This window comes from Oryctolagus cuniculus, chromosome 5 (assembly GCF_051225735.1).
Source record: "Oryctolagus cuniculus isolate XC-2025 breed Fujian yellow rabbit chromosome 5, ASM5122573v1, whole genome shotgun sequence".
Taxonomy (NCBI): domain Eukaryota; kingdom Metazoa; phylum Chordata; class Mammalia; order Lagomorpha; family Leporidae; genus Oryctolagus; species Oryctolagus cuniculus.
This window is the reverse complement of record NC_142871.1, coordinates 84,968,058-84,979,487: the sequence shown is the minus strand read 5'-3', so window position 1 is coordinate 84,979,487 and position 11,430 is coordinate 84,968,058. Positions and strand designations below refer to the sequence as shown.

General features: G+C 42.3%; 1 protein-coding gene across 5 annotated transcripts in view; it reads left to right on the top strand.

Moving 5' to 3' along the window:
- The first annotated feature begins 363 nt into the window (after positions 1 to 363).
- CFAP206 (cilia and flagella associated protein 206) overlaps positions 364 to 11,430 on the top strand; it is a 48,457-nt gene continuing 37,390 nt past the window's right edge. For 2 of the 5 annotated variants that reach the window (XM_008263189.5, XM_008263186.5), the window contains exons 1-6: positions 364 to 586; positions 2,029 to 2,141; positions 3,875 to 3,958; positions 7,300 to 7,390; positions 8,080 to 8,268; positions 9,907 to 10,065. In XM_008263189.5, coding sequence (XP_008261411.3) covers positions 2,034 to 2,141; positions 3,875 to 3,958; positions 7,300 to 7,390; positions 8,080 to 8,268; positions 9,907 to 10,065 — 631 coding nt within the window. In that variant the 5' untranslated portion in view covers positions 364 to 586; positions 2,029 to 2,033. The remainder of the gene's footprint in view (positions 587 to 2,028; positions 2,142 to 3,874; positions 3,959 to 7,299; positions 7,391 to 8,079; positions 8,269 to 9,906; positions 10,066 to 11,430) is intronic. The other 3 variants (XM_002714565.6, XM_008263188.5, XM_008263187.5) reach the window with 3 other exon arrangements.

Genomic DNA, 11,430 nt, shown 5'->3' with positions numbered 1-11,430 from the left:
ACTGTCATTCCCAACACTGAATTAATAACGAAGAAGAAAATAAATACTAAGTAGGCAATTACCAGTATCAGACACACCGAGGAAGCGTTTGTGTCAAGATGTTCACTAGTTTAAAATTATTGTTCTACAGTGCACTAGTTAATATCCTTGTTTAAGAAGTAGTGTGTTTGATAAACTTAACCACTGAGGTGTAGTGAACGCGACTTTCTCTGCCTGGGATTCCGGTTTTTGTCTTCGCTGTTTTAGTTACAGGCGTCCATCCTGTGGGAAAAGGCTCTCAAGGTAAGGGCGCCAGTCAGGGCTCCCCGCCCCGGCCCGCCCCGCCCCGGCCTCGCCCCCTCCCGTCCCGGGCGTTCGGTCTCCATGGTTACGCGACCGACGCCGAGAGAGCCCAGCTGCCCTGGGCGCTGCCGCCAGGGCTCTGGGGCAGCAAGGAGCAGACACGGCTCTTGCTCTCGATCCGGCCAACGTCCGCGCCTGTGAATCGCAGGTGTAACCCACGAGGAGAGGCCGGGCCGCTAGAGGACCAGGCCGCTGCTGGGAGGAAACAACGGTCAGTTCCGGCCGGAGACTCCCAGGCCCACAGGTTAGACTCCCTGCGCCAGGGACCTGAGCCTTCCAGGGTCTCTTGGGCGCCGATCTCACTCCCAGCCATCAGAACTGCGGAGGCTTAGTAATGGGATAGTGAGGTCGGGGAAGCAGTGAGGGGCGGCCTTCGCGACCCAAGCCCGCGGCGGCCCTACGGCGCGGCGCCGGCAGACTGAGCGAGACATGGCGATGACCAATAGCCTTGTTCCAACCTAGCCTTAGCGGCGCGCTGTAGAACTCGTCTAGTCCTCCCAAAGCCTCTGGGATGAGGTCGGGAAAGCATCCGTGGTTTTCAGATTCGGTCACTGCTTCAGAGAAGGGAAGCCACAGCTTGACCAGGGGCGGCTCCCGGTGGAATCCAGGCCCTGATTTTACTGGACACGATGCCAACGGCTAACCTACCTACTCACCTGAACCCCAATAGTTCTGAGAGTTATATCTAGTATCACCTTTGTTAAGCTCCTCTCTCTCAGCTCAGTTACTCAGGAGAAGCAGGAAACTCGATTAAAACCTAACAGTTTCCCTACTTTATAATAGATGGAGTTACTAACCAAGAATTTATTTTTACCCATGATGCATAACCCTCACAATGTGTTTTGGTGTGTTGGTTTTATTATTATTTTTTTTTTATCAAGAGTCTGAACTCGAACTAGGATGTTCAGAAAAGGGAATTTAAGTTATCTGAGCAAGAATTGCTTTCCAAGAGTCTCTTAGTTATGAAAGGTCGTTTAGTGAATGTGATGGGATAAGCACTTCTTTCAAGCTCTGTTCCACACCTACCCAGATGGGAGAGGAGGGTTCTCATTAATTCTAGCCCCCTCCATCCTGTTTAGTCTTATTTTTTAATTTAAAAATAATTCACAATATACTCTTAAATCTGCTTTTTTGGTGACCACCATTGCTTCAGTAAAGGGGAAATGTTTCAGTCATTTGAAGTCCTACTTGCTTTTTCTGTCACCAAAAAAGTCATTCATTTTTAAAAAGAAACTAATGAGAAACTGGAAGGGTTTAATGCTAGTAATTAATTTTTTTAAAGATGTATTTATTTATTTGAAAGTCAGAGTTACAGAGAGGCAGAGGCAGAGAGAGAGGTCTTCCATCTGCTGGTTCACTCCCCAGATGACTGCAACAGCAGGAACTGTGCCTATCCGCAGCAAGGAGCCAGGAACTTCTTCCTGGTCTCCCATGCCATCTTCTACTGCTTTCCCAGGCCATAGCAGAGAGCTGAATCAGCAGTGGAACAGTCGGGACTCAAACAGGTGCCCATAAGGGATGCCGGTACTGCAGATGGGGGATTTAACCCACTGCGCCACAGCACTGGCCCTGCTAGTAATAAAATTTAATGTTAATAGATAATTTATGACTCTTTACAAATATAATAGTGAAGAAATGTAAAGAGGAAAAATAACAGATTAAAATGCTAATCCTTGTTTTATTTAGCCAGGATGCCTCCCACTCAAGCCGAAAGTGTCATAAAGAGTATCATAAGGGAAATAGGACAAGAATGTGCAGCTCACGGAGAGGTGGTTTCTGAAACTCTGGTGGCTTTTATGGTAAGAGTGACTATTTTTGTGAGTTACTGCTTTACTAAAAGAATTTGTTCTAATGTGATTCCCGTTTTCCTCTTAACATTTTGTCAAGCTTTTCTAGATGTTTGCCAATTGAAAACATTCTGAGATCTTCAAAAAATTTAAAAAAAATTTTCTTAAAGTTTATAAAGTTTTGTCAGTTTTGGATTAATAGACTGGTTCAGAAGATTTGATGAGTTTGGAAACATTAATGTTCTGAGTAGGTATTTTTAGAACATGTATTGCTTATTTATTTGAGAGACAGAGAGACAGAGAGAGAAACCTCCCATCTGCTAGTTAACTTCCCAAATGCCTGCAATGGCTGGGGCTGGGCTGGGCTGAAGTTGGGAGCTGGGAACTCAACCTAGGTCTCCCATATAGGTGGCAGTGACCCAGTTACTCAAGGCATCACCTGCTACCTCCCAGTCTGTGTTGGCAGGAAACTGGGTTTGGGAGCCAGAGCTGGAAATTAAAGCCAGACACCCTGATGTAGGGTATGGGCATCCCAGCCAACATCTCACCTGCTAGAGCAAATGTCTGTCTGCCCCTTAACGTGTGCTTTTGTTTTCTGTTGTTAAAATTACTCATTGCTGTAGTTCCTCTGTTCTTATATTTGGTTAACACAGACAATAAAAATATGGTAAATATGCCATAATTTCCCAATCTGAAATCTAGCCATTGCATTCAAGCTTTGTTCCCAATTTTTCTTTTTTTTCCTTCTTTTTTTTGTTTAAATTTTTTAAAAAGAGTTATTTATTTAAAAGGCAGAGTTACAGAGGGAGAGGGAGAGACAGAGAGATCTTCCACCTGCTGGTTCACTCCCCAAATGGCCACAGCAGCCAGAGCTGGGTTTCTCTGAAGCCAGGAGGCAGGAGCTTCTTCAGGAGTTTCTCACATTGGGTGCAAGAGCCCAAGCACTTGCTCTGTCTTCTGCCATTTTTCCTAGGCGTTTTAGCAGTGAGCTGGATCAGAAGTGGAGTACCTGGGACTGGGTCCTATGCCAATATGGGATGCTGGCGCTGCAGGCAGTAGGTTTACCTGCTGCACCACAGCACCAGCCCCTATTTTTAAAAATATTTATTTTGTTTATTTGAAAGGCAGAGTTGCAGAGATAGAGAGAGGGAGAGAAACTCCCCAAAAGACCCCAACGGCCAGGGCTGGGCCAGGCCAAAACCAGGAGCCAGAAGCTTCATCGGGATCTCCCACTTGGGTGGCAGGGACCCAAATATGTGAGCCATCCTCTGCTGCTTTCTCAAGGAGCATTAGCAGGGAACTAGATTGGAAGTTGATCAGTGCTCCTATGGGATGCTGGCCTTGCAGGCGGCAGCTTTACCCTCTATGCCACAACACCAGCCCCTTTTTCTTCTTTTTAAAAAGAATTATTTTTTATGACTTTGAGAGACAGAGTGACAGAAAGAGGGAGATTTTCCATCTGCTGATTCACTCCCTAGATGGCTGCAAGACAATGGGATGCCAGCATTGGCAGGTGGCATCTTAACCCGCCTGGCCATAGTGCTGCCTCCCACCCTGTCTTATTTTTCTAACATTATATTCAGGTTTGATGTTCCTTACTTTCTTCAACCTCTAAGGAAGATACTGATGAGTTGGGTAATAAAAAGAAAATAGCTGAACAAACTACCCCAGAATGGAAACATATTAAGCTGATTTCATAATAATATTAAATAAAATTGCTTAATGAACTGCTTTCCTATTCTCAGGTGAAAGCTGTCGTCCTGGATCCAAGTAATGGCTTTAACGTGGATAGAACTCTTACAAAAAGTGATGTTCAGAAACTTGTTAAGGTGATTATACATCAGACCTTAATTTTGGAATTATTCTCAATTCTAAATACAGTATTTGTGTTAACCATTATTGCCCTCAGCTGCATGTATACAAACAACTGACAGATTTATTTTCCTCATCATACAAAATCTGGAGATAATTGACTATTCTTTCTGCTTCCTGGGCCACCACTGATAGCATATGACTTTCATTCCGTGGTCTATCTCTGGACAAAAGAAAGGAGAATAGAAAAAGGCAAAGTACATGTGCCAATTGGGTGTGTTGTTTTCCATCCAAAAAATATTAGTTTTACAGAATCCTTACATTTTTTGACTGGAATGATATTATACATGACCCTGGAACATTAACTTCTTTTTCTTAGATAAACAAATCTTTGCCCCAACCCATATTGGGTCCCTGTTAGCAAGGTAAGAGGACAATAGGTATCATGCAGGTAGCCATGTCTGCCACTGTATTTTAGTGCTACCTTGTTATTAATCTGTTTTATTGGGAATGTTATTAGCTGGTTTGTTATATAGCTGTGATACAAAGGTAAATAGCAATAAACTATATATATGTATACAAACACACACACACACACACACACACATGCAACCATATTAAGATGTATTTAGTTGATTCAATGTAACTTAAACATTTTAATTCTAAAAGAAAAATTGAAACCAAAGAAATAATACTCTACTTTCAACTAGAAAACCAGTTTTAAGAACTAAGAAGGCAAGAACTTTAGACATCATTAATGTCCATGTATTTTAAGTTTGACCCACTGAATTCAGTTGCTTAATCTGTATTTCCTCAAAATCCAACATCATTTTTTCTCCTGAGTATAATGAATTTAGTTTCCTCCCTCACATAAAGGACTTGAAGCAAGTTCTCCCAAACTTTGAATGAACATTTTCTGGGGTCATGGAAAAGGCAGGGAAAAAAGGTTGTCATCTCATCTTGTCTCACAACTAGCAGCTCATGTAGTGTGGAACAGGCCTGTGTGCAGTTACCACAGGGGACTGGAAGAGTTTTAGAAGCCTGGAGCTGGGAATATGTCATCAGGATGATTTTGCACTGGCAATTCCATGATTTCACAGGACAGCCTGGAACTGTGTCTTTCTAGGTTGGTTCTAAATGGGTTTTAAAGCCTGTTCATAGCAGTATGAGGAATGACTGATAGCCATTTTACCAGAAAACCATGGAAGAGAATATAGGAAGGGCGAAAGCAAGTTTTTCTCCATTTCATGGCCTAATAATTCCACCACCACCCCCAACTCAACGAAGTTGTAAGGAATGAAACTCAATATACTTTTAATATGACAGATACATAAACTATCAGTGTACAGTTGTATGCTATAAAATGATGTTTTGCTCAGTGATGGAGTGCGTGTACTACGTGTACACAGTGGCTGTGCTGTATAGGTGTGTGGTACATCCCAGTTTGTGTGAGTACTCTGTGGTATCCATACAGTGAGGAAATATACCAACCATGCATCTGTGGGAACAGGTTCCCATTATTAAGAAATGCATGATTGTACATGATAATTTAGGTGACAAAATTGTTTTCTTTTTCTCTTAATTAAAAATCATGTCAGGACAGGCATTGTGGTACATTGGCTGCTGCTTGAGATACCTGCATCCCTTATCAGAGTGTGGGCTCAAGTCCTGGCTGCTTCACTTTTTTTTTTTTTTTTTAAGATTTATTTATTTATTTGAAAGGCAGAGTTACAGAGAGGCAGAAACAGAGAGAGAGAATCTTCCATCTGCTGGTTCACCCCCCAGATGGCCGCAATGGCTGGAGCTGCGCTAATCCGAAGCCAGGAGCTTCTTCCGGGTTTTCCACGTGGATGCAGGGGCCCAAGGACTTGAGCCATCTTCTACTGCTTTCCAAGGCCATAGAAGAGAGATGGATCAGAAGTGGAGCAGCCAGGACTTGACCCAGCTCTCATAAGGGATGCCGGCATTGCAGGTGGCGGCTTCACCTACTACGCCACAGCACTGCCCCATCCTTCACTTCTAATCTAGTGCTAATGTGTCTGGGAAAGGCGGTAGATGATGGCTAAAGTACCTGGGTCCCTGCCACCCACAGGAGGGGCCCAGATGTACTTCCTGGCTCTTTACTTTGGCCTGGCCCAGCCCTGGCTGTTGTGGCCATCTGGGGAGTGAACCAGCAGATGGAAGATCTCTCTCTCTATTATTCTGCCTGTCAGGTGGATGAAAATAAATAAATATCAAAATCATATGGATGGTGCAGTGGAGGATGGCCCAAGTCCTTGGTTCCTGCACCCCATGGGAGACCAGGATAAGTACCTGGCTCCTGCCATCGGATAAGCTCGGTGCGCTGGCCGCAGCGTGCCAGCCACGGCGGCCATTGGAGGGTGAACCAGCGGCAAAAGGAAGACCTTTCTCTCTGTCTCTCTCTCTCACGGTCCACTCTGCCTGTCAAAAAAATAAAAAAATTAAAAAAAAAATCATATGGATGAGCTAATATTTTATTTGTGAAGTCTGCCTTTAGAAGAGCACTTCTCTATTTGGATGGATCCAAGTGCCTGGGCTTCCATGCAGAGAGTATCCAGTCCTTAGTCCTGAATTCCCCCTTCCCTCCTCCCAAGAAAATGGGGTTGGTGCTCAGGAAGATGGGTTGAGAGTGGAGCTGCCCTGTCCCTGCCAGCTGCAGTATGTGAGCCCAAAGGGTGGGAAGGAAAGGGAGTGGGAGAGTGAAGAGGGAAGTGGAGCGAAGAAAAGGGGGGGAAATCAAACTGATCATCCAAATCCAAAGAGGCAAAGCAGAGAAGGCAGAAGAGCCATCTAAGGGGGGTGAAATAGGAGAAAACAAACCCAAAGAGGAGATTGGGAAACATAATGTAGAGCCAGAGAGATTTTGTAAGGAGAGGACAGGAGGGGAGCTACACCCAGTTTTTATAAAATGAATGTGGCCTCCCACCTCAGCAAAGATGGATGTCAAGTTCATAAACTATCCGTGTTTGTTGTTCAGGCTCAAATAATTGGCAGTTAGAAACTTCTAGAGTTCCAGGCTGGAGTATAAGCTTCATGGAATATTGACCCAGATCTAGGCTGCTCAGGTGAACCAAATCAGGCTTTTTTTTTTGCATTCAAATAAACCATTAGCCACCTGGGTATCAGTTAGCTCAAGGGAAATAACTTAACCCTTACTGGTTGGGTACACTACAAACCCTAAAGTTTTCAAGGAGAAAAATATTAAAAAGAGTTTGTTGGTGGATAAATATCAGGATCCATTGCTTTGATCTTTCCCTTATTTTGAAAATAACTTTAGGAAAGACTTCAGTATTTCAGAAAATGCAACTGGAATTATTCATGGGCTATTCTTTTCTAGCTTTGTATGGCTCGGCTATTGGATACCAAGAACCCATCCCTGGACACCATTAAGATGCAAGTCTACTTTGATATAAATTATACAAGTCGAGGTAACATACCTACTCATTTTTATGCTTTTAAAAAGTTTAAAAATTCCATAATATATTTCAACTAAGAAAGGCTTCATTTGGTTGACAATAATTTAATGAGGTTAACAGTTTAATATTTTTGTTAATCTTTTGAAATGTTTTTCTACTCTGAAGATTACAAATTCATGAAAATGGAATTTGAAAAATAAGAGTTTATTTTGGTGCAGAAATTTTTCAAATTCATCCATGCTTGTTTATTAGTATGCATTTCCATGAAATTTTTGAAGACCCCTTGTGTGTTTGTGATAGTGTGTGTGTGTGTGTGTGTTGTAGAATGGTCTCTATTTCCTTCTTAATTGGGAGGTTTTAGCCCTTTCTGATATTCACTGTTTGGATTGCCTGAGTCTTTTTGTGTCTTGAAGTCTTACTCTATTTAATCACAGTAATAAATCTTTCTAACTGGATTTTATCTTGAGTTTACTTGCTGATCACTGTTTTTATTTCATTATTACACCTTAAGAAAGTATTTCTTTTCATGCTGTAGAATTGCCATATCCAAGCCAGTTCCTCTCTGTTCCTTCTATGAGAATTATAAATATAAATTATAAATATCAATATAAAATATAAATTATAATTTATATGCTTAATTAATTATTTATAATAAATATCAATATATAAATGTATGGAACATTGTCATTTTCCAATTTTAGAGGAATTTCTTCAAGAACATCACCGGGTCCTAGAATCTAGATTAGGCTCTGTTTGCAGAGAAATCACAGACAACAGAGCATGTGCTAGGGAAGAATTGGAAAGCCTCTACCGAAAGATTGTCAGCTATGTGTTACTACGCTCTGGGCTTGGATCCCCCACAGATATCAAGATCGTCAGAGAGGCAACAGGTAAAACAACATAAACAATTCTCAGTGCGTGTAAGGGAATTCACACAGGGGAACAATCTTGTATGGCAGAGACCGGCTGTATGCTCTTCAGATTTTACTCTCTTCTCTTGGCTACACAACTATATCTTCAGCCTTCCCTCATTAGGGAAGGGAACATCTAACTGAACTCTGCTTTCAGATATGAATTTTAGGAACAAATAAATATTCAGTTCATAACATGCCCCGCCAAATATATAAACAACTGCTTTTCCATAAGTGAAAATATCTGATCAGTGTGATTTATAAAATATGTTAACTTAGGAGTATGAAAGATTGAAGTTCTGGAGTAGTTGTTTAGCATTTTTTTTTTTAAGACTTATTTATTTTCTTGAAAGGCAGAGTTACAGAGAGAGAGAGAGATCTGCCATCTGCTGTTTCACTCCCTAAATGGCCACAATGGCTAGGACTGGGTCAGGCTGAAGTCAGAACCTGAAACTCTACATGGGTCTCCCATGAAGGTGGCAGCAGCCCAAGTACTTGGGCCATCTTTTGCGGCTTTCCCAGGCAATTAACAGGAGGCTGAATGTGGAGCATCTAGGGCTCAAACTGGTACCCTTATGGGATGCTGGCATTGCAGGCAGCAGCTTAACCTGGACTGGCATTTATGACACCCTCATCCCACATTGGAGTGCTGGGTTTGAGGGATGGCCCCATCTCCTGACTCCAGCTCTGTGATATTGCAGACCCTGGGAAGCAGCTTCAGGGTCTCAAATAATCCGGTTCCTGCTGCCCATGTGAAAAACCTAGATTGAGTTTCCAGCGTCTGATTTTGGCCCGGGCCTAAGCCCCTCATCATTGTGAGCATTTGAGGAGTGAACCAGCAGATGGATGGGTACCCTATTTGTCTCTGTCTCACTCTTTTAATATTAAAAAAAATTAAAAAATCAGCAGAAATAAAAGGTTAAAACTGACTAGATCCCTTTTGCACTCTGTATCAGTTCTGAAACCGGAGTGGCACCTCTGGGAAGTGAAATGTCATTGACACAGAACTGGAGCTGTTAAGCCTCATTGAGAAATAAATCCTGGTAGCATGAGTGAGGGTAGCGGGCAGAGCTGGAAAGGGATATTTCATGTTAGGTAGAGCAGTTGAGGCTGTCCCCTAAACTGGATCATGGAAAAGAGTCCCATTTTACACTCAGAGAAGCCTTGTCCACTTTCATCCTTTGGGGAATCGGCAAGATGTCCAGCCTGCCTTCGACTTTGTTCTGTAACTGTTTTAAACTGATTTTTTTCTACTCAGAACCCTAATTAGAAAGTTTTTTAAAATGTCCATTCCCAAAAAGTTACTGATGGATGCTTAATTATTAAAAATGGGTATGAAGCAATGGACTATTTTATTAGATTGCTTATTTTATTTATTTGTTATTTTATTAAATGGACTATTATTAAAAATGGATATGAGGCAATGGACTATTTTCAATAGTCCAGAGTTGGTATGTAATAAATCTTGTTATATTCACGAGTATCAGACAGTTAAAGAATCATGTAAGTAACTCTAGAGACATGGGTCCCTAAATTTTCTGTTGAGAGAAAGAAACTTGTAGTCTTTGGAAATCTTTCTTGCATCATTTCATTTTCCTTTTCTGTGGCTTACTTTAGCTGCCCTGCAGAGTGTTTTTCCCCAAGCTGAACTCGGGACATTTCTAACTCTTTCTAAGAAGGACAAAGAGCGTCAGCTGAAAGAACTCACCATGATTGTCACTGGAATTCGATTATTTAACAGAGATTGTGGGAAAGGAGGAGAAGGCATTGACGACTGTAAGTATACCATCAGCTTAATTCTTTTTTGTTTTTTTTTAAGATGTATTTTATTTATTTGAAAGACAGAGTTACAGAGAGAGGTAGGGACAGAGAGGTCTTCCATCTGCTGGTTCACCCCCCACATGGCTACAATGGCCGGAGCAGTGCGATCCGAAGCCAGGAGCCAGGAGCTTCTTCCGATCTCCCGCGTGGGTGCAGGAGCCCAAGGACTTGGGCCATCTTCCACTGCCTTCCCAGGCCATAGCAGAGAGCTGGATTGGAAGAGGAGCAGCCGGGACTAGAACTTGCGCCCATATGGGATGCCGGCGCTTCAGGCCAGAGGGCTTTAACCCACTGTGCCACAGCGCTGGCCTCTCCATCAGGTTCATTCTTTTATTTATTTATTTATTTACTTATTTTTGCAATTTGGATGTCATTTATTTATTTATTTATTTAAGAATTTTTAAAGATTTTTATTGTTTCATTCCAAGCAGGCTACAGAGGTAAGACGTTCTCAAGTCTGATAACGCAGATTCCTTGCGAAGCAGGGGTGAGCTTGCTCCTCAGGCTCAGGTCAGGGGCCTCGTGCGGCGGCTCCACAGCTATTTATTTTTTATAGTTTTTAATTTTTATAAAGTGAGCAAATTTTGTGTATCATGTAATAGGTTAATTCTAATTCAATTTAATTTACATTTAAATTTAATTAATTTTAATTCTAATTAAAATTTAATGTGCTCAGTGAGGAAAATAACATACAACACACTACTTACATTTCATATTTCAGATTTTTGATTTTGACTATTTCTTAAGAACTACTAGTGGGGCCAGTATTGTAGCAAAATGGGTAAAGCCACCACCATCCAAAGCCAGGAGCCAGGTGCTTCTCCTGGTCTCCCATGCAGGTGCAGGGCCTAAACACTTGGGCCATCCTCCACTGCACTCCCTGGCCATAGCAGAGAGCTGGCCTGGAAGAGGGGCTATCGGGACAGAATCTGGCGCCCCGACTGGGACTAGAACCCAGTGTGCTGGTGCCACAAGGTGGAGGATTAGCCTATTGAGCCGCGGCACTGGCCCCAACTACACTTCTGATTTCAGCCTCCTGCTAATGTACTGAGAGAGGCAACAGAAGATGACTCAAGTAATTGAGTCCCTGCCACCTCTGTGGGAGACCTGGCTTGAGTTCCTAGCTCCAATTTTCGCAAGAATTTGGGGAGGGAACCAGCAGATGGAAAATATCTGTCTACTTCTCTCTGTGGGTCTCTACCTTTCAAATGAAATTTTAAAAATTAAAAACTGCTTTAAATCTCAAACTCCTATTCTTCATAAAGTTCCCTCCCTTTCCAGACTATTCTGAAAATTTTCAGCATCCAGAACTTCTCAAGA